The following is a 25,149-nucleotide window of genomic DNA, read 5'->3' on the forward strand; positions in this document are numbered from 1 at the left end:
AAGGAAAGGATATTCATGTGATCAAAATACCCCAATCTGAACAAGCAGACTAAGATAGTGATGGACTTAAAAACCCTAAAAGGGATTCTCAGCACAAAACAATTTTATACACAGACAAGGAACAGATAATTGGAGAGAAATGATCAAGAAATTAATATCTATTCAGCTAAAGGAGACATCTTTGAAGATTTCAGTAGAACTTTAAAAAAAATGGAGGATGCAGAAAGAGAGATGGTTAAATGAATATTAAGTAAATACTGAACTATGGCCTCTCCCCACACATACACATGCATTTGGTGTGGGGGTGCTATTCCCCAATTATTTTGGTGACAAGGGGGAGCTCACTCTTTGATAAAATTTTGGCAGCTTCTTTGAATTTGTCTAAACTAGTTTCTCACGTTATATTTCATTGCATTTATTTTTCCAGAAAAAGGTGACCAGGGATTTGTTGACAGTATAAGCATGACAAGTTGTATTTTCTTAATGCTGATCAGTTTTCTAAAACAAATCACAAATCTTGATAGAAACCTCCTTTTTTTACAAGGGTTCACCAGAATTCCAGCATCTAACATAATGTCGTTTTGACCAAATGTGTGGAAATATTGCTTGTAGTTGTACTTCTTAGCAAGCTGATATGGTAACATCCAGTTAAAAGTACTGATACCCTTACATTCATTTAACAGTAATGATACCCTTACAGTTGTTGTTGTTGTTGTTGTTGTTGTTGTTGTAGTATTACTGTAATGGTTGAGTACTGAAAAGTACCCTTACAGTGGTTAGGATATAGTTAGTTTGTACATGGGACAATGTACACCTCCGGAAAATACTTGATGTTGTTTGATGGCACAATAAGAAAGCTATGTGTTGTTTGGAGCAATTGAATATGAATTATATTTGCAACTATTTTTATCACATTTTCATTTCTCAAAGAGGTTAAAACTCTCAGGAGGACAGCTTGTTTTTAGCTTGGAAAGAAAGATAAAAGAGAATAAAGCTCTATAGACCAATTCATAGGATGCATTTGGTTTCAGCTAGATGTGACCCTCTGTCATTTAGGAATTAGAATCTACTGCAGATGCAAAAATATAATTAATTCTCTAGTTGGCAGTTGGCAGAATCTGCTTTGATTGATCACTAGTGAATTAATTGGAAATTATTTTTATTAGCAGAAATAAGTCCCAACATATTTTGCCTTTGATCTAGTTGTGAGATAAAACTGTTGTAGTGAGCATGCTAGGTTTAAGAATGTTGTGCTTATTCAAAGTTAGAAATAGGTGAATGCCAATAGCAGCATGCCAATGTATGTACCCTAATGTATGTACCCCAAAAAAAGAGAATGTTTCATGCATTGGTTGATACTTTGCATGGTGAGTTAGCAGTGATAATATAAAGTAAACAAAAGAAAATGATTTTTTAACAAAACTGAAAGTGGACAAGTGGTGAATAATGGTAAGTACTTAATTTATAATAAATTCATTCATTTTTGTGGATTTCAAACCACATCTAAGTACCCAGCAACCAACCATTTATGCATGAGTCAGTGTGTGTGTGTGTGTGTGTGTGTGTGTGTGTACATATGTATGTACCACACCAGTGGCCTAGTAGTTAGAGCATCTGCCTCGGATACGAGAGGTTGTGGGTTTGATCCCCATCTGAGTCATACCAAAGACTTATGAAAATGGTACTAACAGCTGCCTCGCTTGGTGCTCAGCATTAAAAGGTTAGTGTTAGGACAGGTTGGCCATTATGTCAGGATAATGTGACTGGGTGGGACATCATGCTACATGTCTGCGACATGACACCCCAGTGCTAGACATCACTATAAACTGCCACATTGCAGACATCATAGTGATGTGACTGAAAAATTGTTAAAGCTTCATCAAAAATCCAAATCACACACACATAAATATGTAGCATGCATGCGTGTATGTATGTATGTATGTATGTATGTATGTATGTATGTAATAGCATTTAACAGCACCTCTGCACAATAATAATAGCTGTATAGTGCAAATTTAAAGTAAAGGTCAAAAAAATTTAAAATCAAGAATTGCACAGAAAACTTTAGGAAGATAAAACCTTCCTTATCAGTATAAGCATAAACCCTACAAGATTAATGGTAAAGATGTTAAAATTCTGTAAAACATAAAAAATAAAGCGTAAAGGTAAATAAATATTGAATCCTTGAAGTATAGCTAGACAGTGCAATTCTATCTTTGAATCCATACTATATCGTTTGACTTAGTATCTTTTTAGTTTATAACAGTTAACTGACATAGTAACATAACAGGAGCTGGTCACTTTTGTGTGACATATGCGATCATGCCAGTTTTGTCTTGTTTTGTCTCTATAAGTGTATGGACATAAAAAAATATTTCATATTTTATTATGTGCAAACATGTGTTGGGACACAAAATAATAATATTTTTTCCTGTCCCAAGACATACCAACATTACAGTATAAAGTAACTTGATGGGAACAAATTAATTCAAGCTACTATGAATTCACCATTATATTTGCATGGGGTACAAATTTGGGTGATTTCTTGTTTGCTACTAACCATAAATTTAAAACCCAACCAACAAAAGAAATGTGTAGTGACAACAGAAGTAACCTATTCCACAATCTAATTGGTTAAGAAAGAATAAAAATGTAATTTTTTCAAAATGAACAAAATGAATATCCACAAAATAAATTGGTTGAAAGTAGTATCCATTTATTTAACATTTTGGATTACTTTGAAAGTTTTCCTGGACATGGTTTCCAATAAATAAATGATATTGTGATCAGTTCATATATAAGTGAATGTAATTTAATTTGAACATTTAAACTAATCAGAAATTTTCACTAAATGACAATAGGTAGTACCAGTCCTGAAGATAAGATGATGTTTTCTGCAAGCAGCCTGCGCAAGAAGTTTGCATCATTGAAGGCAAGCTCTCTAGAGATGGAGGAGAGAAAAAATCGAAGTTACTCACCATCCCCAAAAGGATCACCGGTAAATTGTGTGGGATATATAACTAGTATTTTTAATCCAGCTTATTACTCCATTCATAAGTCATGCTTCCTCTGAGCTTTTCCTTTCATGCTTGAGTATAATTGAATAAGTTTTGATTTAATGATGAAGTAATTAATAGAAGTATAGTTTGAAGTATTTAAAACTACCTCTCATATGAAACTGTTGTATGGTTTTTCCCAGCTGTCATTTTTCACATTAATTTTGTCTCCTTTAAGCAGCCTTTTCCACTCTAGGACTAAAATTCTTCCATTCCCATGTGTCTGGTAAATTTAAAGAAAGGTTGTACTGTGCAGGTCTTAGAATATCCTCTAACCTGTCCATGAAGTGTCATTTGCAATAGGTAAGCTGACCACTAAGTCCTAGATGGAGATTGAATGTCAGCTCATCTGTATAAGTTATGGTCCTGCTGAAACAAGTCCAGGACCAGCATAATAAGGGGAGCTAATCCTTGGACAGTCACTTTGTTCCTGTATGGATGATATTTCAATACAGTACCGAAAATGATCTTTTATTTTATAAACCAGACAAGGAATGTTATATTAAATTCTCATTGATTTTACCATATTTATTAGAGCATATTACATCATGATATGTCCATCAGTCCGGCTGTCTATTACAAATTTTGTTTCTGCACAATAACTTAAGCTGTTCACATCTACAATTTATAAGTTCTGTGAATGGCTTGCACTTGGGGTAAGCAAGATCCCTATTGATTTTTAGTAAAAATATCAAAGGTCAAAGACTGAAAGAAGAAAATTAGTTTCCCCTACAATATCTTGAGTTCTCCACCATCAACAGTGGATAATTTTGCACTTAGCCTAAGTCCAGGGCCTGCCAATCAAGGGGGTCATAAGCTCATAGGTGAAGGTTATAGTGACTAAAAGAAGAAAAATGGTTTAAGCATTAGTTCTGTATCAGATGCCAAACTTTGTGGATTGCTTGTACTTGGAATAACTTTTGTTACCTCTACTTTTCATAGACCAAAACAGCTTATGGGATGACCTGTTGTCAGAATGATGTTTTCACTGAAAGACTTCTGTAGATATCTAGTTGATCCTAAATGCAAATGGTGCCAATCTGACATCCAATATGGCCACCACAGTAGCCATTTTGAAAATCTTGTTAATGCTACTCTGCTTGAACAAAACGACATAAGATGGAAGCCATATTGACAATAATGTTATTGCCACTTCTCCTGAATAGAAAGTCTTATTGACATGGGATTTTCACCAGAAGACTTCTGTATATATCTATCCTAAATGCGAATAGTGCCAATCTGATGTCCACTATGATTGCCACTGCAGCCATCTTGAGAATCGTATCACTATTCTTCCTGAATGATTGTATCAGCATGGGGCTTTTACTAAAATATTTCTATGATGACTAGTTGGTTCTAAATGATAAAGGTACAGCACACACATCCAATATGGTCACCACAGTGAACGTCTTGAAAATCTTGCTGTCACTAGTTTGTCTGAATGAATGGTCATATCAGCATGTGGTTTTCACTGAAAGACTTCTTATGATGTCTAGTTGGTCCCAAATGAAGATGGTACTTATCTGCTGTCAAATATAGCCACCTTAGCAGCCATCTTGAAATGTTTTATCACTACTAATTCTGAACCGAAAGACGTAACAACATTGGGTTTTCATAAGAAGACTTTTTATGATTTCCTGGTCCTAAGTGAAAATAATGTCAAGTGGAAATGCAGAATGGCAACTGTAGCAGCCATCTTGAACATTTTGTTGTCTCTACTCCATCTCAGTGGATGCACATATCCATACTATTTTGACTATAAGGTTTATTATGATGTTGTGTTAGATTTCCTTGAAAATTGAACCAATATAATATCCAGTATGGCCAGCACTGTTTTATTGCTACTCCTTCTGAATGGGGGAACCATAACAGCTCTATTGGTTATTGCATCAGACTCCTTATCAAGGGGTTATGGGTTCAGTACCTGCCCATACAAGCCCAGGTGAACTGTCTGGGTATGTCCTTGTGAGAGACACTGAGGTTCCATTTCCTCAACATGACATAGCCAATAATCAGGGTTTGATGCTAACACTGGTCCACTGGCCTGAGTCCACCTGACTTTAAGAAGGACCACCACTTTCCAAAAGCTGGATGGTCTATTGGGCCTCCTATTTTAAATTGTGGATATTAAAAACATGTTGATCCTATGTTAGAGGATTGTTAAAATCTTTCTTTTAATCATAAACTTGTCAAACACAGAGAAAATCAAAAATGAAGTGAAGTTAAAACAAAATAAAGATCACGTCTACACCATTTTAACCAAATTTTCAATGTCGTTTGTTGCTTACTGTGAATTGTCATTTGGGGGCATACTTATTAATCATATAAGAGCTATTGACTTTTTTATTTTAGCGTGTTTGAAAAATGTGGACATTTTTTGATAATGTATCTTCGTTGTCAAAAAAAAAGAAGAAAAAAAGGAAGAAAAACTCAAAGTACAACATGTGCATGACAATACCAAAAGAGAATGAAACTTCCAAGATACTTGGAAGCAGGATTTTAAGGAGATGGCATGTTCAGTTTGTTCTGCGTATGATACAGTGGGAACATTTGTAGTTTGCTGCTAACACTTTAAAATTGATACAGTCAGAACTATGACTCGTCAGAGAGCCACAAAAGGAATAGCTTACAAAAGAAGGCCGAGATCGAAGGCAGCCCCTGGCTTTTCTGCAGGCCAAAATCTGTTATGTTTCTGAAAAGGGGAGCCTTTTATAGATGAAAAAGATTGTTCCAGTGGGAACAGATGGTGATGATGTTGATTATGATGATGATAATAAATACCACACACAAGATTTTCAGTATTAACAAAACATAGCATGTAAACCTTTGATGAAATAACTGTAATAAATAACAACCTTTATATGTTTTATTTTATTGTATAGATTACACATTTTTGCAGTAAGTATAACAATAAATGAAAAGGCCTTCTATTAGTCAGAAGGACCACCTGTTGGCAAAAGCAGGAAGTCCTGATGGCTTCCCACTTGAAAAAGTTAGCGGCAAACCCTGAAAATGTGTTAAAAGTGCCATTTAAATCAGCCAAACTAAACTAAATCAAACATTCTGAATGGAAAGTCATATCAGCGTGGGATTTTGCAAGAAGACTTTTTATGATGTCTAGTTAGTCTTAAATACAAATTGTGCTGATCTGATATCCAGTATGGCCACCAAAGTACTGGGATATCTTACTCCTCCCAGTTGGAAAGTCATACTGTATCAACATTGGTGTTCAACAGAATCCTTATTATGTCAGATGGAATCAAACGAAAATTGTAATGATTTGACATCCATCATGGCCACCATGGCAGCCATCTTGAAAATCTTGTTATTGATGCTTCTCCTAAAGGAAAAGTCATATCAACATGCAGTTTCCACTAGAATGATAATTATGAAATATGGTTGGTCTTGAATAAAAATGGTGCCATTCCAACCTCAAAAATGGCTGCCACACTGAATATATTGAAACCTTGACACTAATTCTCCTGAATGGAAAGTCACATGCACACATTGTTTACACCCAAAGTCTTCTAATGATGTATATATTGTCCTGTATGAAAATAGTGCCAATCTTACATCCACCATCAGTACCAAAGAGGTAATTGGAAAATTGTATTATTCAAGAATATAAAATATGGTACTCAGCACTTAAAATACAAATGGTCTTATCTGGAATTCCTGGATACTCTTTTTGGATAATGGAGTTTCAATGCCTTCAAGGGACTTTTGTTAGCTCTACTGGTCATAAACAAGGATAGCTTATATGATGTTCTGTTGTTAATTGTGCATCATCTGTCACCTGATAGCTTTCCTCTGTCCATCCATTAACAAAAGTTATCACTACTCCTAATAAACTGCATGAAGGATTACCTTGAAATTTTACACACATTTATGCCATGGTCTAGTTGATCCTAAATTAATATGGTGCTGCTCAGACATCCAATTTTGGCTGTGGTATTCATGAAGATCTTGATTTTGCTGCTCCTCTTGAATGGATGATCATAGTAACATGTGATTGTCACTTAAGGACTTCTCGTGATGTCTTTTTGATGCTAAATAAAAATGATGCCAATCAGACATCCCAGTATGCCTAACATGGCAGCCATCTTAAAAACCATTATCACAGGTCTGCTTGATCAGAAGGTCATACTAATATGGGATTTCCACTAGACAACTTATTATGATGTCTGAAATGAAAATAGTATTAATCTGTTGTCCACAATGGCACTACATTTTGAAAATCTTGTTATTGCTACTCCTGAAGCAATAGTATTATCTCAATCCCTCTCCAAATGGAAAGCTGTGTCAGCCTGGGATTTTCAGCATTATGATATCTGGTTGGTCCTAAATGAAAATAGTGCCATTCATACATCCAGTATGGCTGCCATCATGACTGTCTTAAAAATATTGTTGTCACTACTATGCCTGAATGGATGATCATTATGACATGGGGTTTTCACCAAAAGACTTCTAATGATGTCCACTTTGTCCTGAATGGAAATAGTGCTAAGTTGACATGCATTATGTGTACCACAGCAATTAATATGAAAATCTTGCTATTGCTGAAGAATATATCAGTGAATATTTCCACACTCAACAGTAAAAAAAAAGAAAGAAATGGTATTACCTTGAATTCTTGGAAATTCTTTTCACCGATACACCATCAGTTCCTTTGAGAGACTAATGATTTTAATGGTTTTATGGGCACTTTTAGCAAGTTATTGTTTAGACCATGCAATGGGAAAATGGGAGCTAAGTACATTGCCCAAGGATACAGTGAGGCAGTGCATTTGGAGTAATGAAGAAGGTTATTGATATTTTGGAGTCAAAAGGTTAAAAGTCATGGTCATTGTTGCTCAAGAAAAAAATGGTTTTGCAGATTAACTTTTGCTCCAGAGTTTGTTCCTTGATGAAACTCTTTGGATGGCATGCCCTTTGGGTAATAAGGAAACATATATACTTTTTGGTCTAAGGATCAAGAGTCATGGTTATGGCATCCCCAATAAGAAAATTATGGTTTCTGCACAGTAAGTTTATTTCAAGACTGCATGCCATGATCTTAGATCTAGGTCATTGGGATATATTTATCAGTAATTTCCAGTCAGCCAGTCTCCACTAGCACCTGCCTTGAGGACTGTTAAACATTAGACAGATATCAAATGTGCCACTCATGGTACTCTTGTTTATAATTGTATTCTGCTTATGTGAAATGAGTGCTATTGTCCTTTGGAATTATGCAGAAATAAACAATTTTTTTAAAGCCTAAGTTTTAAATCATTGCATTTTTTGATAAGTTTCATGAATTTCCTTTAATCTAAACACACACATCAATTTAATTTACTACTTAACAAAATCCATTCATGTTTTTTGCAATAATATGCATGTTTATTTGTAGATAATTTTCTGTTTTCATACTTGAGTTACATGGAAACTGCCTCCTTTTCTCATGATAGGATAATAGATGTCGGTAATATTTAAAACAATATATAGATTTATGAGATAGCAGTTATATCAATAACAATCCAAGGATTTCATTTCAGAAAAGTCAGAAGAAACAGATGAATCTCTATGTAGCACTGTACAATTTCAAAGCAAAAGAGAAAGATGACATGGATCTGATGTAAGTACTTAAACATACAAAACTAAAAAGATTCAGAATCACTTCTTATTATGTCCAGCTGGTCTTCAATGAAAATGGTGACAATCTTACATCCAGTATGGCAACCACAGCAGCCATCTTTAAATTCTTTTTATTTCTCCTCCTGAATGGATGGGTCATATCTTAAAAATATTGTTATCTCTACTCCTGTCCAAATGGATAGCTATATCAGCATGGGGTTTTCAGCAATATACCTTTTATGATACCTTGCTGGTCCTAAATGAAGATGGTACCAGTTGTGCAACCAATATGGCTGCCATGACTATCTTAAAAATACTGTTGTCACTTCTCCTCCTGAATGGATGATCATGATGACGTGGGTTTTTCAACAAAGTACTTCTAATAATGTCCACTTTGTCATAAATGAAAATGGTCTCAATTTGACATTATTATGTGTACCACAGCAGCAATTTGAAAAGTTATTACTGAAGAATATCAGAGATGGTTTCCACACTTGTCAGTTATAAGGAAGAAATCAGTTTTATACTGAATTCCTGGAAATTCTTTCCACTCAGTCCCATGAAAGAACTCTTGTTTTATTGGTTTTAAGGGCACTTTTAACAAGTTACAGACTATATTTATGCAAAGGAAATGGTACCAAGGATACACAATGGCAGTGCACCTGAAGTAATGAAGAAGCCTTCTGACTTTTGGGGTCAAGGTCAAAAGTCAGGGTCATTGTGACTCACGAAAACATTTATTATGCAGAAAAACCTTTTTGTAGAGTTTTTTCCTTGACCAAACATTGTGGATGGCATGAATTTAAGGTAATAAAGAAACCTACAGATGAATCTCTATGCAGCAATGTACAATTTCAAAGAAAAAAGGGAAACATGGCATGGAGCTTATGTAGGTATGTAATCATACTAAACAAAATGAATCAGATTGGAATCTTTTACACCAATGGTGATGTGTAAATTTTTACTGATTTTTATTTTAACATTACTAACTATGCAACACACTCAGAGCCTTTTATTTTAATATTATTGACTATGCATCTCACCCTCACTTGGAGGCCTTTTATTTTCACATTATTACACTTGCCTTATATGGGTTCACATATATTCTTTATATGAATGAAGCATGTACTCATCTATAATGCCTTATACAGGTTTACCACTGTTCATTAATGAATGCTGTATGTACTTATGTACAGTGTATTGTACAGGTTTAGCAGCAGGGAGGGGACCTAAGCAAATTTTTGTATCCAGTGAAGGTGAATATTAATATGTTATTCATTCTATAATGAGTATTCACCTGCTGCTGAAAGTTAGTTTCCAGCCATTAAAAAGACATTTTGCTATATTACTAAGTAACAGAAAAGAGCAAAAAACAACATGTTTTGTCAAATTCAACAAATGATTTGTTTCCCTAGAATACACCGCTCCGGTGGCCTAATGGTTAGAGCATCTGCCTTGGATGTGGAAGGTTGTGGGTTTAATCCCCGGCCAAGTCATACCAAAGACTTACAAAAATGGTACTAACAGCTGTCTCACTCGGTGCTCAGCATTAAGAGGTTAGTTTTGGACTGGTCTGCCTGGTGTCAGGATAATATGACTGGGTGGGACATAATGCTACATGTTTGCAGCATGATTCCCAGTGCTAGACATCACTATAAACTGCCACATCGCAGACATCATAGTGATATGACTGAAAAATTGTTAAAGTTAAAAATCCAAATCACATCACATCACATCCCTAGAATACAAAGTGAAAATTTAAAAAGATCCTACAGTATTGTGAAATAAATCCCAAATAGTTCTAAAACTTCTATCACAAGTTCAAATGTATTAAGTTCAAATTGAATTCCAGTGGTATTCCAAATAAGTTCCAGTATTGAATTTGTTGCTGTGTCTCTAATATGCTATTATGCCATTGGCATGGATTGTGGTTATGTACCATGATCCTTTTGATATCTCAAAATAATATAATCTAAATATGTTCTTGCTTGAATGTACTATAATTCCAAAATTAGTGTTCCAGTCCAAGAATATTATAGATGAGCACCTTGTATTTCCAGTGAATCATAAAAATTAAATATACATAACAATTCATTCCATAGTATGAGAATTGATTATATGTTGATCCCAAGTTGAAACTGATTACAAACACACAGTCACAGAACAACAGTTAACATGTGCTTTATCCACAGGGAATAACTGTTATGTAAAGTTTGAATGGCATCCAGAATTCCTAATGTTTTATTTTGCCCTAGGAACTCCATGGGGGTTGAATTGAAACATATATGTAATTAGTGGAGGCACCAAACCAAACAGTTAACCATAAGAAAATGGAATGAATTCTGTCCAGTCTAAGTGCATTAAACCAAAAGAGGATTAATGACAATTTCAGGATTGGCAGGCAGCATCAATGATTCATATTCCCCATCTCTGTTTGGTTGCTCCCTGACTACTTGCCAAGGTAATTGTTTTAAGATATGTGATGAGTTGTTATTATGTAGATGGTCAGAGAGGCTGAAAATTCTATAAACTGTGCATTAGTGTTTTCGCCCTCAGATCTACTGTGTCTCCGGTGGCTAACATAGATGCAATTTAGCTAGTTGTAAGGCTTCCTTGTGAGGCATTGTCTAGAATGGTAGTGCTGCTATTATCTATCCTTTAAAAGACACAGTTTACATTGATTGAAAATACTGCCAATGTTCTATTACCATATCTTGCATATAGGTTAATATAAAAAAAAACAGTGCCACGGACAGTGATAGTGTCATTATTATGCAAAGTGCAAAATGTCCAATGTTTTGAAAGTCTAGTGTTGAATCCCAGTGATAGTAACTAGATGCACTTATTGCTGTAACCCCACCAACTAATCAGATTCGTTTGCCCATTATGTAAGTGGCCTTCAGGGCAGCACTTGCTGCAGTATTACCAATGACAATATCACAGCTGAGGATTTCAACCTCTGGGACTGGAAGATTTTGAAGAGCTGCTGCCAAAGTTACTAGGACCACATGGACAAAGATTACAGCTTATGCAAACGTTAACATTCACATAGCAAACTAACCTAATATAAGGTACTACCAATAACATTATTTTTATTTTGGGCAGGGGCTGTACATTTGTTTTGAGCTGAGATACTGTATTTTGTTTTATCTTAAGATAATTCACTTTTTTCAAATAATAGTATGGATATAATATGGTGTTGCTGTATGGATATAATATGGTGTTGCTGTATGGATATAATATGGTGTTGCTGTATGAATATAATATGGTGTTGCTGTATGGATATAAAATGGTGTTGCTGTATGGATATAATATGGTGTTGCTGTATGGATATAATATGGTGTTGCTGTATGGATATAATATGGTGTTGCTGTATGGATATAATATGGTGTTGCTGTATGGATATAATATGGTGTTGCTGTATGGATATAAAATGGTGTTGCTGTATGGATATAATATGGTGTTGCTGTATGGATATAATATGGTGTTGCTGTATGGATATAATATGGTGTTGCTGTAAGAATATAATATGGTGTTGCTGAAGAACACACAGTCAAAATATTCTGTTGCATTTTCCATACATGGATTCTTTGTAAATGACCTCTGACATAAGTAGAACAGAGTCCACATGATTTGGATCATTTGACCATTCAATATAAAGAATGTCCAGGTTGTAAGCTGTAAATCTGGCACATGCATCTGCTAATTTCAAGACAAATTGAGAAGATCAATAATCTGTTTATCAATATCAGGCAGGTAGGATTTCATACAATGATCACTTTATTTTGATAGCCCCTGTTTAAAGCAACTTCAACTATGCAGTGTAGGCATTGCATAGTTTTAATCAAATTCCATGTTTTTGATAGGGAAAGGTCAACAGAAATAGGGACTAAGGTGATGGAATTTAGGGACCTGCCAGCTTCATACAGAAATGGGGACTAGAATGATGGAATTTAGGGACCTGCCAGCTTCATACGGATGAGACCTTGAAAAATTTTAATTTCCTGCATTCAGTATTACCAATTCCTGGTCTTTGTCTCACAGATCAGCCAATTCCTGTTCTTGCTAACCATAATTAATCTGTTTCAGCATGTGTCAGGAATTTAGCACCTTAAATATATTTCCTAGCTTGAATTAGGTGAAAAATTAAAATCTGGGATTGATGGAAGGTTTTCTCCTTCAATGCTTTCAATATATTCTGTTGTACTGATGTTTCAGTTTGAGGAGTTTCACTGTATGTATATATATATACAGTGAATCTGACAACTCATGACTTATCTTAAAACAATTACCTTGACAAATTATCATTTCTGTTGACCTTTCCCTATAAAAAAAAACCACACACACACACACACACACACACACACACACACACACACACATATATATATATATATATATATATATATATATATATATATATATATATATATATATATATATATATATATATATATATATATATATATATAGTCATATTTGCTGTGTGCTGACTCAGAAAATTTGTATTGCTGCATATTCTTTGTTTTCTTTGTGCCAGCTTAGATAAATTTATTATTATTATTGGTAAATTTTTCAGAGCTGGAATGAGAATTAATGTTACAAACAGTTCCAAAAAGGATTGGTGGAAGGTAAGCTTCTTTGATGCTTTCAATAAGTAGCACTTTGCATGTATAGGAGTAATTTCCTTTTTAAGCCATAATGGCATACAGTCATTTGGCAGAACATAACAGAGTGAACTATTGCAGAAAATCCATAAAATAATGTCTTTGAAACATCAGTTGTGATACCTATATACAGAGATGGGATGTAGAATTATCTGATATGTCTATTCTTCCATCCATCCATCCATCCGTCTATATGAGTCTGGCATGTATTTTTTAATTGCCTTGAAACTTGGTCAGGTATCAGCTGAAGAAATGCATACTGACAGTTCACTTTGCTCCTTCAATTTTTATTTAAGTTATTCCTGTTTTTCTTCTGTTGCAGTCTTTCATACATTCTTTTAGTGCACTAACTGTTAGTCCTTCAGTTTCTGATGGATTGCTGTGAAACTTTTAAATATTATAGTCATCATTGAAGATGTACATATTGACAAATCACTTTGTTCCTGCAATTTTTGTTAGATTGACTGCATTTTTTTTCTTGTAGCTTAATGGAGTGCATGACACAATTTCATTATCAGTTAGCTCTGTAGCTGCTAAAGGATTGCCATGAGGCTTGGTAGATTTAAACTGAAGATGCACATATTTACAAATCACTCTGCTTCTGTTTGTCTTGTAGCTTAGATGTAGTGTATCATGCAATATGTTAGAGTTATTGACCTTTTTGTCTTTTATCTTAAGTGCTGTGTATGATGCAACTTTTGTTCGAGTTAAGTGCTCTTCTTGTCTTGCATCTTAAATGCAGTGATGATCCAGTCTTGTAAGCATACATGGTCTCATACTTTTTGATGGATTGTAATGAAACTCGGTAAATATTAAGTTCTCCACTTCAATTTATTTGAGTTATTGCTCTTTTCATTTTATGCCTTAATGCAGTGTTTGACACAATATCATTAGTGCAACTATTTCCACAGTTTTTCTTGAAGATTTTTTGTATGGGCTGTTGTGAAACTTAGTATGTATAATGGTTATCATCTAAAGATATATATATTGACAAATCTTTTTGCTTCCATAATTTTTACAAGAGTTAATGCCCTTTTTGACTTGCAGCTGGGTGGAATGTACGGCAGCATTTTTTGAATGCCAATACTCATGCAGTTTTTAGTGGATTGCTGTGAAACTTATTACATATTATGGTCATCATCATAAGATAAAGATATTGACAAATCATTGTACTCCCACAATTTTCATAAGAGTTAAGTGGGTTATTTTAAACTTTGGATTCATCTTCATTTTGAGATAGAGGTGGTACAGCCATCTTGAAAATCTCATTATTACCACTTGTCATAGATGGCTGGTCATTTCGACATTGTGCTTCACCAAAAGACATATTATAATATTATAATGTCAAGTTGGTACTAAATAGAAATGGTGCTAATCTGCTATGTCCATAACACCATCTTGAAAATCGTGTTACCATGACTTTTTCTAAGCAGAAAATCATATCAGCATGGGCTTCCCACCAGAAAACTTTTCATGATGCCTTGCTGGTTGTAAATGAAAATTTTGCAAATCTAGTGACATGGAATAATATGTCCACCAAGGCAACATCAAATATATAGACCATAGCAGCTAATTTGAAAATCTTGTTATTGCTGAAGAATATCAGAGATGGTTTTAACAACCAGCAGTTGAAAGGAAGAAATGGTCTTGTCTTGAATTCTTCTCAGCCAGTAGAGCATCAATCCCATTAAGGGGGATGACCCATTGAGGGGGACAACCCCTTGAGGGGGACTCTTCTTTTGTTTTTGTTTGTTTTAACAGCATTTTGAAGACATTTGATATAACATGCTAATGTAATGGGAGGTAAGTGCATTTTCCCAGAACACACATAAACAGCCAACCCAGGCTGGCCTGGGTTGGTATCAAACCTCTAACCTTCTAATTACAAGTCCTATAGTCTGCCCACTGAGCTATCATGGCTCCCTAAAAACTGCATGTACTTTGTTTAATTTATACAGTTTTAAAAAGGGGTAAAATATTTAGGCAGTCTGGGTACATGATCTTGATTTTGTAATTTGATCTGAAAAACTGGAAACATCTACAATCGGATTACTTATTTTCTTGAAACACATGAATGTACTTTGATTCATAGGGAGGGACTATCTTTGATTCATTTGACTGGTTTTCATGCTTAGAAACCCACTGTAAGTTCCTTTATTTGTTTTTTTGTCTAAACATTTCACTGCATAATTGATCTGGTGACAATTCAGGAGAGATAACTTTTAAAGTTATGGAAAAGACCTATTTACAATGTCACAAATAAGATTTGTGGACTTTTCTACAGATTTTTCTTGTTGTATATTTTGATTTTTTTACCATTAGGATGCACTGAAACTTATTCTGAATAAATATATCACACATTTCCTGAAGCACAAATCAAGTCAAGATTTAACAGATTTATGCTTATTGTCTTTATGAGATTTTAATGTTTGACTTCTTTACTTACCTTTTAGTTCTTTGAATCAATGAAATTATTTTATTCTGTGTAAACTATTGTTGTTCTGCAGGGGAGGAGTTTGAATGGGAAGTGTGGATACTTTCCAGCTACATATGTTATTCCTCTGCAGGATGGACAGAGGGTGTTTCAGGTCCTACAGCCGCTGAATTTAACAGATGGATACTTTGGGGTTAAATTCCACAAGGACCAGGTACTTAATCCACACTACACATTGTCATTCCTTTCTGTCTGTCTCTTCATACCTACTTAAACACCAATTACCATCAGGTCACCCATGCATCCACAACTGATATCTCTCCCCCACCCACAAAGAGTGGTTTTCACAATTATTATCATATCATTTTTATCACATTATTAACCAGTATCCTGTTCATGATATCATTTTATCACATTATCAAACCTGTATCATGTTCATGATATCATTTTTATAACATTATCAGACCAGTATCCTGTTCTTGATATCATTTTTATCACATTATCAGACCAGTATCCTGTTCTTGATATAATTTGTATCACATTATCAGACCAGTATCCTGTTCTTGATATCATTTTTGTCACATTATCAGACCTGTGTCCTGTTCTTGATATCATTTTTACATTATCAGACCAGTATCCTGTTCTTGATATCATTTTTATCACATTATCAGACCAGTATCCTGTTCTTGATATCATTTTTATCACATTATCAGACCAGTATCCTGTTCTTGATATCATGTTTACCACATTATCAGACCAGTATCCTGTTTTTAATATCATTTTTATCACATTATTAGACCTGTGTCCTGTTCACAATATCATTGTTATTATATGCTCATTATCTTCTTTTTTTTACATTATCAGAATCATGCAGTACATTTTAATACTGCACTGCTTCTTACTGCACGACACATATGTCTAAAAATAGTATTATCTGTTATAAACTACTTGTAAACAAGTAATGTACACTCATGTATCAGATGCAGGAACTTTTGATTTATTAGATTTGTCTCTGGATGAAGTAAATAAGTTATTTGTTAGAGATGATAATATGGATGAACTCACTGATGATAATGTGGATGAATTCACTGATGATAATGTGGATGAATTCACCGAGACACAAAAGAAACTTTCAACCAACCAAACAAATGAACATAGTATCTGTAATATCTAAGCAAATGTGAGACATGCATTATTGAAATTTCCATTGTGATCATTTATAACTGTTACAGTTATTTAGGAGATATGTTCGTAACTATTCGCAAATTCAGTGGTCAGACTATGACACATGGTCTCAGAGGTCTATAAAATTGGCATAGAAAGGCATATTAAAGCTAAGGGATATCTGGTCTTCCTCAGAAATGTCCTAATTTACACATTAGTCCAAACACCAAACTTGAAACAAAAAATGCAACTGAAGAAAGTGGTTTTTGATAGAAAACTAAGTGCCTTAGAGCCAATAAGCAAAGACAACAAAAGATGTCTTATTTCTGCAGGAGAAAAGGGCTGTAACACCACAGATGTGTTGCTATTTTCCCTTTACTTTTGTGAGACAATGTTTCAATTTATAGTAGTGATAGAAGTGCAGGTCATGTAAATAGTTGGGGTCCCTCCAACAAAGAGCATGCAAGTGACAGGGCATGAAACATAAAAGTCAGAAGATTGTATGATACCTAAAGTTTCAAAATAAGGCAGACATGCAGGAATTTGTTTCAAGCTGATTTCTGTAATTTTTTCGTAACAAATAAGAAAGAGTCATTGTTAAGTATATTACTTAAAAATTTGTACATGACTAATATAATTTAAGTGCATAATTTGATGCATATACATTTATGATACATTCATCACCAATATATTACAAAAAAATTAAAATAGATCAGATCATAAAGTAGCCATGCATGTTTGCAACAGAAGTCAGACACCTCTGTTGTTTTATTTGTTGCATGAAGACAAATTTTTTCTGCACATTGAAAAAGAAAATCAGTGGATAATAGAACTGCTGTTAACTTTTATCATTTGAAATAATCTCAGAGTCGTTTTCTTCTGTTAAACTATCAGGATTTTAACAGCATGAGCCAAACATGAAGAATTTTTACACACAATGATAATTGGATCATTCTTTTACATTACAGGTATCCCCAGACTTAAGTGTATTTAGCATGAACTTGATTTGATATGAATTTTTTTCAGTTTAATTATTTTTAGTGAAGACTAAGAAATATAATAAAATTATTTGTCTAAAACAAAAATAATTGGATTGGCTAAAATTAATGGTATTAAAGTTAATTTAGTTAGATATTTTTGTATACAATGCTATTAGTCTTGTTATTCATTACTTTAATTATTTCTTAAGATAAGCATATGAGTTAGCAGACATTTCTATGTCTCTTGCTTTATTCTAGTTGGAGAACCTTTAGTTACATAGAAAATTTGATTTAATATCAAACATTTTGAATATCTCTGTAGACCACACCTATTTTCAAGGAAAAATATTTTCTATCTCACATTTTATTGAAAACATTGATTGATCTGTAAACAGTGTAAGTACACTGCGTTCAGGGATCACCAAATTCAGATGGCTCTTGCACACATTTTGTCCCAAAAAATTAATGTGATGGGCAGATATTTGTGAAATTTAATATAAAAACATCTGAAAAGAGATAGAACAAGTAATGGAAAAGAGAACATTTATACACATCACGGGGAGTCTCGGTTTGCTGTAATGCTTCAGTTTTGGTGTTCTCCATCAATGATTTACTATTTTTGTCCCAAACTATTTAATATTTATTGAAGAAAAACAACATTTCTTCAGAAGCTATACCTTAGAATTTCACCTAAATGTATTTTATGGCACTCCATTGTTTCTAAAAGCTAATTGACAAGAAACAGACTTACTACCTTGGAAATACATACACTAGATTAACAGGGATTTCTGGGTAAGTTTGACAGTACATTGTCTCAGACAGGCTAATAATAAAAGCTAGCTGTTTTTACTTGTATCTTTTCTCATTTTTAATAAGGACCACTGGTCTAAAGGTCCTTTAAGTGTTTACACCTCCACACAATATAGTTAAAAAGTACACAATGTCAGCGACTTGCATAATGAGGCAATCATTCAGTTACTAGCAGTGCTGGCACACACTTTGTTTGAGCAGTGTGCTTGCACAGGGAGCCATTTTCAGAGGGGTGCTAACTTGAAGAAGAAATTTGGGAACAGAAATCAAAGAGAGCTAAAATGAAACAAGACCTTTGTTTTTACTTCATATGAAAATCATTTTATTTGGTCATAGCTTACAAATTTTCTTATTTGCAAATATTTTGATGATCAAGGGCATGTGCCAAATATCTGTTTCACACAGGGTGCCATTATTGCCTTGTGTCAGCCCTGGTTATTAGGTTCTGACAAGTCCAGGAAATAGACTGTCATATAACTTTTTTCGTGTATTTTGTGGTTATATTGTTTAAGTAATTGGCAAAACATAATTACCAAACAATTGCATGGGTTAACTATGGGCACCATGTGACTGTGACCAAACAAATTGCATGGATAAATTATTGGCACTGTGTACTGTGACCAAACAATTACATGGGTTAATTATTGGCATTGTGTCCTGTGACCAAACAATTACATGGGTTAATTGTTGACAATGTGTACTGTGACCAAACAATTAAATGGGTTAATTATCAGCATTGTATACTGTGACCAAACAATTACATGGGTTAATTATCGCCATTGTGTTCTGTGACCAAACAATTACATGGGTTAATTGTCGGCATTGTGTACTGTGACCAAACAATTACATGGGTTAATTATCAGCATTGTGTACTGTGACCAAACAATTAAATGGGTTAATTATCGGCATTGTATACTGTGACCAAACAATTAAATGGGTTAATTATTGGCATTGTTTACTGTGACCAAACAATTACATGGGTTAATTATCAGCATTGTGTACTGTGACCAAACAATTAAATGGGTTAATTATCGGCATTGTATACTGTGACCAAACAATTAAATGGGTTAATTATCGGCATTGTTTACTGTGACCAAACAATTACATGGGTTAATTATCAGCATTGTTTACTGTGACCAAACAATTAAATGGGTTAATTATCAGCATTGTTTACTGTGACCAAACAATTAAATGGGTTAATTATTAGCATTGTGTACTGTGACCAAACAATTAAATGGGTTAATTATTGGCATTGTTTACTGTGACCAAACAATTACATGGGTTAATTATTAGCACTGTGTACTGTGACCAAATAATTACATGGGTTAATTATGGGCATTGTATACTGTGACCAAACAATTACATGGGTTAATTATCAGCACCATGTGACTATGATGAAACAATTGGATGGAACATTGATGGGCACCATGTGACTAAGATAAAACAGTTGAATGGTTAATTATTGGTACTGTGTGACTGTGGGACTTGAGTTGATCATAATAAGCCACAGTGGAGTAATGGTCTATTGTTATTTCTACTGGTCATAGACCAGAAGTGCTTAAGGGATAGTTTGTTGTCCATCATCTGTCCATTAACACTATTCCAGCTAAACCACTGGGAGGATTCCCATAGAACTTTACACACATTCATCTTGTGGTCTAGTTGGTATGAAACAAAAATGGTGTTGCTTGGACATCCAATATGGCCACCACAATGACCATCTTGAAAACCTTGTTATTGCTACTCCTCCTGAATAGATGGATTACTATCTATTAATCAATGTGGGTTTTCGCTAATAGACTTCTTATGATGTCTAGTTAGTCAAACGAAAATGGTGCCATTCTGACTTTAATATGGCCCTTACAAGGGCATCTTGAAAACCTTGTTATTGCTCCTTCTCCTGAATGGATGGTCATTTACTAAAAGATTTCATATGATGTCTAGGTAGTCCTAAATAACAAGGGTGCTGATCTGATGTCCAGTATGACCAGCATGGTAGTCAGCGTGAAATTCTTGTTACTGCTACTCATCAAGAGTGGATGGTCACATCAACATCGGGTTTTCACCAAAAGATGACCTATGATGTCTAGTTGGTACTTAATAAAAATTGTGCCAATCTGATGTTCAATATGCCTGCCATGGCAGCCAGTGTGAAAATCTTGGTATTGCTACTCCTCCTGAATGGATGGTCAAATCAACATCAGGTTTCCACTAAAAGACTTGTTATGATGTCTAATGTAGAATAAAAGTGATGTCAGTCTAACATCCAATATGGCCACAATAGCAGCCATCTTAAAAAATCTTATCACAACTCTACTTGAACACAAAGTCATGTTGACAGGGGTTTTTAACGGAAGACTTCTTATGATGTCCAGTTGGTCTTAAATGAAAATAGTGCCAATCTAATGTCTAGTATGTGCCCCCACAGCATACAGCTTGAAAATTTTATTATTGATAAAGTAATTGGCAAAACATAATTACCAAACAATGGCATGGATCAAGTATGGGCACCATGTGACTGACCAAACAAATTGCATAGATTAATTATTTTTTTATCAAGATTTAATTAATTAATTAATTTTTAATTAATTTTAAGATTTTATCATTTATTTATTAATTATTAATTATAATGAAAGTCATCTTGAAATGAATAATAGCAAATTTACTTTAATCCTGTTTTCTTTCCTCCTATCTAAAATGGTTAATATTTCATATCTCGTTAATTTTTGTTTCATTTTTTCAGATCGTGTTACAAGTTGGTGAGGAGGTTGATGGATTTATAATGGTACGAGCAGCCAACAATAGACAAGCTATGTGTCCCCTTATTTACCTCCAGGAGTTATGATATCACCTGAGTACTATTTAGTTATTGCCACCAGGAATTATTATATCACCCAAGTACGAGTTAGCTATTACCTGTAGGAGTTGTGATATCACCTGAGTACTGGTTAGCCACTATCAGTACTTCCCCTTATGGGGTTATTATTTCATTTGAATACTAGTTAGCTACTATCGGTACTTCCCCTTCAGGAATTATTATTTCATTTGAATACTAGTTAGCTATACTACAAACGATCTCATAATTGTCTTGCATAGGCTATTAGCTGCTTGTTATATAGTCACTGCCTAATCTATAGATTAAATTTAGACTGTTTTACTGTTTACATTTGGTCCTAAATGTCATATATATATATATATATATATATATATATATATATATATATATATATATATATATATATATATATATATATATATATACACACATACAGACATAAAACAGAGGCATTTTAAAGAATATATTCATTGAAGCTGAAGAAACTTTTGAAAACAGTGGTCTGGGACGGCTAAAGCACAGAAAATTCTAATCTGCTATATATTGCCAATTTAAATTGTAAGATTTCCTTGATACACAAGAGGCACAGATCGATAAATGTCTTTGAAAAATTGTATTGGAGAGTGTGTGACACATGAAATTTTAAGATGAAGTGTTAGAGAGTGTGTGACTTCTACATGAGACTTTAAGAGGAAGTGGCCTATAGATTGTGATGCATTAAATTTTAAAGGGACAATTGAGCTAAGCAATTAAAATATTGTGATGATTTTAAACTATGAATTGTATATTATAATTGTTATTCAATGGTCTTTTTTTCAAGGATGTTTAGTGATTTAGTCAGTTTTACCCATTACCCCTGCTGGGGTATAAGCTGCCCACAAAAGATTGCCAGAGGCTTCTGTCCTGTGCCATCCCCTCAAGCTGACTCTAGGTGTGACCCATCTTGGTGATGTCCACCTCAAGGTTGCGTCGCCAGGTGTTTCTTGGTCCCTTTTCTGCTTGCCTTGAGGGTTCCATCTCAATGCCTGTCTGGTAATGTTGGTTGGTGGCTTACATAGGGTGTGTCCTATCCAACCCCACCTTCTCTTCTTGATCTTGTCCTCTACCGGAAGCTGCCACAGGTTGGTGTTGCTGATGGTGTCTGGCCAGCAGATCTGGAGAATTCTTCTTAGGCAGCTATTGTTGAAGGTCTGAACTCTCTTTACAGTCGACTTGGTGGTTCTCCAGGGTTTGCTCCATACAGTAAGACTGACTTCACATTGGAGTTGAACAGTTTGATCTTGGTCGTCAAGGAAATTTCTTTGGAGCTCCACATGTTCTTGAGCTCTATGAAAGCTGCTCTCTCCTTTCCGACCCTTGCCTCGATGTCTGCGTCTGTGCCACCCTGCTGGTTGATAATGCTGCCCAGGTACTTGAAGGACTCCACCTCTTTCGGGGGACTTCCCTGCAGTGTGACTGGGTTGTTACTGACATAATTGATCTTGTGGATCTTGGTCATGTCTTTGTGGATGTTGAGGCCAACCTGTGCTGATGTGGCTGCCATATGTCAGTCTTGTACTGCATTTGCTGCTGACTGGAGGACAAGAGCACAAAGTCCAGGTCCTCCAGTTGACTCCACAATGTCCACTGGACCCCATTTCTCCACCCACTGGTGGATGTCTTCATAATCCAGTCAGTGGCGAGAAGGAGAAATGGTGACAGCAAGCAGCCTTGCCTCAAGCCAGTCCCCACTAGGAAGCTGTCTGTGTGCTGTCCAGCATGAATGATTATGCAGGACATTCCATTGTAAGTGTTCTTGATCAGGTTCAACAGCTTGGTTGGGATGCCACAGTGGTGAAGAAGTTTCTAGAGTGTCTCTGGTTCCATGCTATTCGAATGCCTTCTCATATTTGACAAAGTTGATGTAGAGGGAAGAATTCCACTCCAACAATTGCTCGACTATGATGCAAAGAGTAGCGATCTGTTCTGCTGGAAGCCTGCTTGCTCATCTTGTAACTGGGGGTCAATGGCCTCCTTCATCCTCTCCAAGAGGACCCAGTTGAAGACTTTCCCTGGCACTGACAAGAGTATTCCTCTGTAGTTGGAGCAGTTGCTGAGGTCGCCCTCTTTTTGGATCTTGATGAAGTGTCCCTCCTTCCAGTCAGTCAGTATTTCTTTTTCCTCCCAGGTCATCTCAAAAAGGGGGTATAACATTTCCACTGAAGCCTCTAGGTCTGCCCTGAGGGCTTCTGCTGGAATGTCATCATGTCCAGCTGCCATGCCATTCTTCAGCTGGGTGATGGCTTTCCTGATCTTGTCTCTGGTGGGATTGTCACAGCTTATGGGGAGATCTGCATTGGCTGGGTACATTTATGGGGTATTTAGTGGTACTGCCCTGTTCAACAGTTCTTCAGAATGTTCTGTCCATCTATTCATTCAGTGTTCTGTACTTGCTATGGTCTTTCCCTGCTTGTCCTTTATGGGTCTCTCTGTTTTGCTGTACTTGCCAGACAGCTTCTTGGTGATGTCATACAGCTTCTTCATTTTTCGACTTCTTGTCGCTTCTTCTGCCTCTGCTGCCATTCCTTCAACATAGTTTCTCTTGTCTATCTTGATGCTTCTTTTCACTTCTCTGTGGGTGTCAGTGTACTCTTTTTTTGTACCTTTACTTTTTTAGTTCTTGTCCTACTGCTATTTACTGGTTTCTTCTGTTTACGCTCCTGGATTTTTTGCAATGTTTCGGCTGAAATCCGTTCTTTCTGCTGATGCTTCATGGGGCCTATTACTTCTTGGCATGTTGACTTTACTGCCTCCTTAACTTTCTGCCATCTGTTGCTTGCATTGTCTTCCTCATCTTCAAGAAGTTCTTGTAACACTTGGTACTTGTTGTTAAGCATCAGTCTGTATTCTTCTTTAGTTTTTGCATCTTTCAACAGGCTGATGTTATACTTTGTTTTCTTCTCTTTTGTGCCCATCCAGTTCTTTTTCAGCTTAAGTTTCAGCCTTGCGACAACTAAGTGGTGGTCAGATGCCACATCTGCTCCCCTCTTCACCCTAACATCTTGCAGGGATCTTCTGAACTTCTTGGCTATGCAGATGTGGTTAATCTGATTTTCTGTCACATGGTCTGGTTATATATATATATATGTATGTATGTGTGTGTGTGTTTGTATGTGTGTTTGTATGTATGTGTGTGTGTGTGTGTGTGTGTTTGTATGTGTGTATGGTCTGGTTTTTAAACTGACATTGACAGTGCTGCAAGACACCTCCACTTGTCTGCTCATGAGACATGCTACAACAGAGGAAAATGCATGGTAATTGGGTCACAGGATCACTGTAAAAAGAGAGGTAACTTTGTCATGTAGTGACAATAATTAAACCAATACCAACACAATGAAAACATAACATTTACAACTTAAGTCAACCAAACTTGAATATACAACACATATCTCCCTCTTCAATAAATGTGATCTATTTATTAAAATAACAATGCAGTGGAAGTGTCTTGCAGCACTGTCAGTGTCAGTTTAAAAATGTTTTATAAAAGCAAACAAAATGAAAGTTCAATGTTTAAAATAAACTATATTTCCAATTGTTTATAACAGGA

At 35.2% G+C, this 25,149-nt stretch overlaps 2 protein-coding genes across 2 annotated transcripts in view; one reads left to right on the forward strand and one right to left on the reverse strand.

Annotated features, from left to right (window-relative positions):
• The window catches only part of LOC149785785 (uncharacterized), a 398,918-nt gene extending 377,024 nt beyond the window's left edge, over positions 1 to 21,894 (forward strand). Inside the window, exons 16-20 of the mRNA XM_089979704.1 lie at positions 2,862 to 2,998; positions 8,594 to 8,673; positions 13,252 to 13,303; positions 15,847 to 15,987; positions 21,471 to 21,894. Of these exons, the coding sequence (XP_089835830.1) occupies positions 2,862 to 2,998; positions 8,594 to 8,673; positions 13,252 to 13,303; positions 15,847 to 15,987; positions 21,471 to 21,572 (512 nt within the window). The 3' untranslated portion in view covers positions 21,573 to 21,894. The remainder of the gene's footprint in view (positions 1 to 2,861; positions 2,999 to 8,593; positions 8,674 to 13,251; positions 13,304 to 15,846; positions 15,988 to 21,470) is intronic.
• A 1,607-nt stretch (positions 21,895 to 23,501) lies between these two features.
• LOC149785786 (uncharacterized) lies at positions 23,502 to 23,912 on the reverse strand. Its single transcript, XM_089931137.1, has one exon. The coding sequence runs from the start codon at positions 23,910 to 23,912 to the stop codon at positions 23,502 to 23,504; it is 411 nt and encodes a 136-aa protein (XP_089787263.1).
• Between the last annotated feature and the right edge of the window lie 1,237 nt (positions 23,913 to 25,149).

The sequence above is a fragment of the Sinohyriopsis cumingii genome, chromosome 13, assembly GCF_028554795.1.
Source record: "Sinohyriopsis cumingii isolate HCF-2022 chromosome 13, ASM2855479v2, whole genome shotgun sequence".
Taxonomy (NCBI): Eukaryota; Metazoa; Mollusca; class Bivalvia; order Unionida; family Unionidae; genus Sinohyriopsis; species Sinohyriopsis cumingii.

What these genes read in the sequence shown, in the direction of transcription:
- LOC149785786 (XM_089931137.1), bottom strand. Translation starts at nt 23,912, where the DNA reads ATGTACCCAGCCAATGCAGATCTCCCCATAAGCTGTGACAATCCCACC.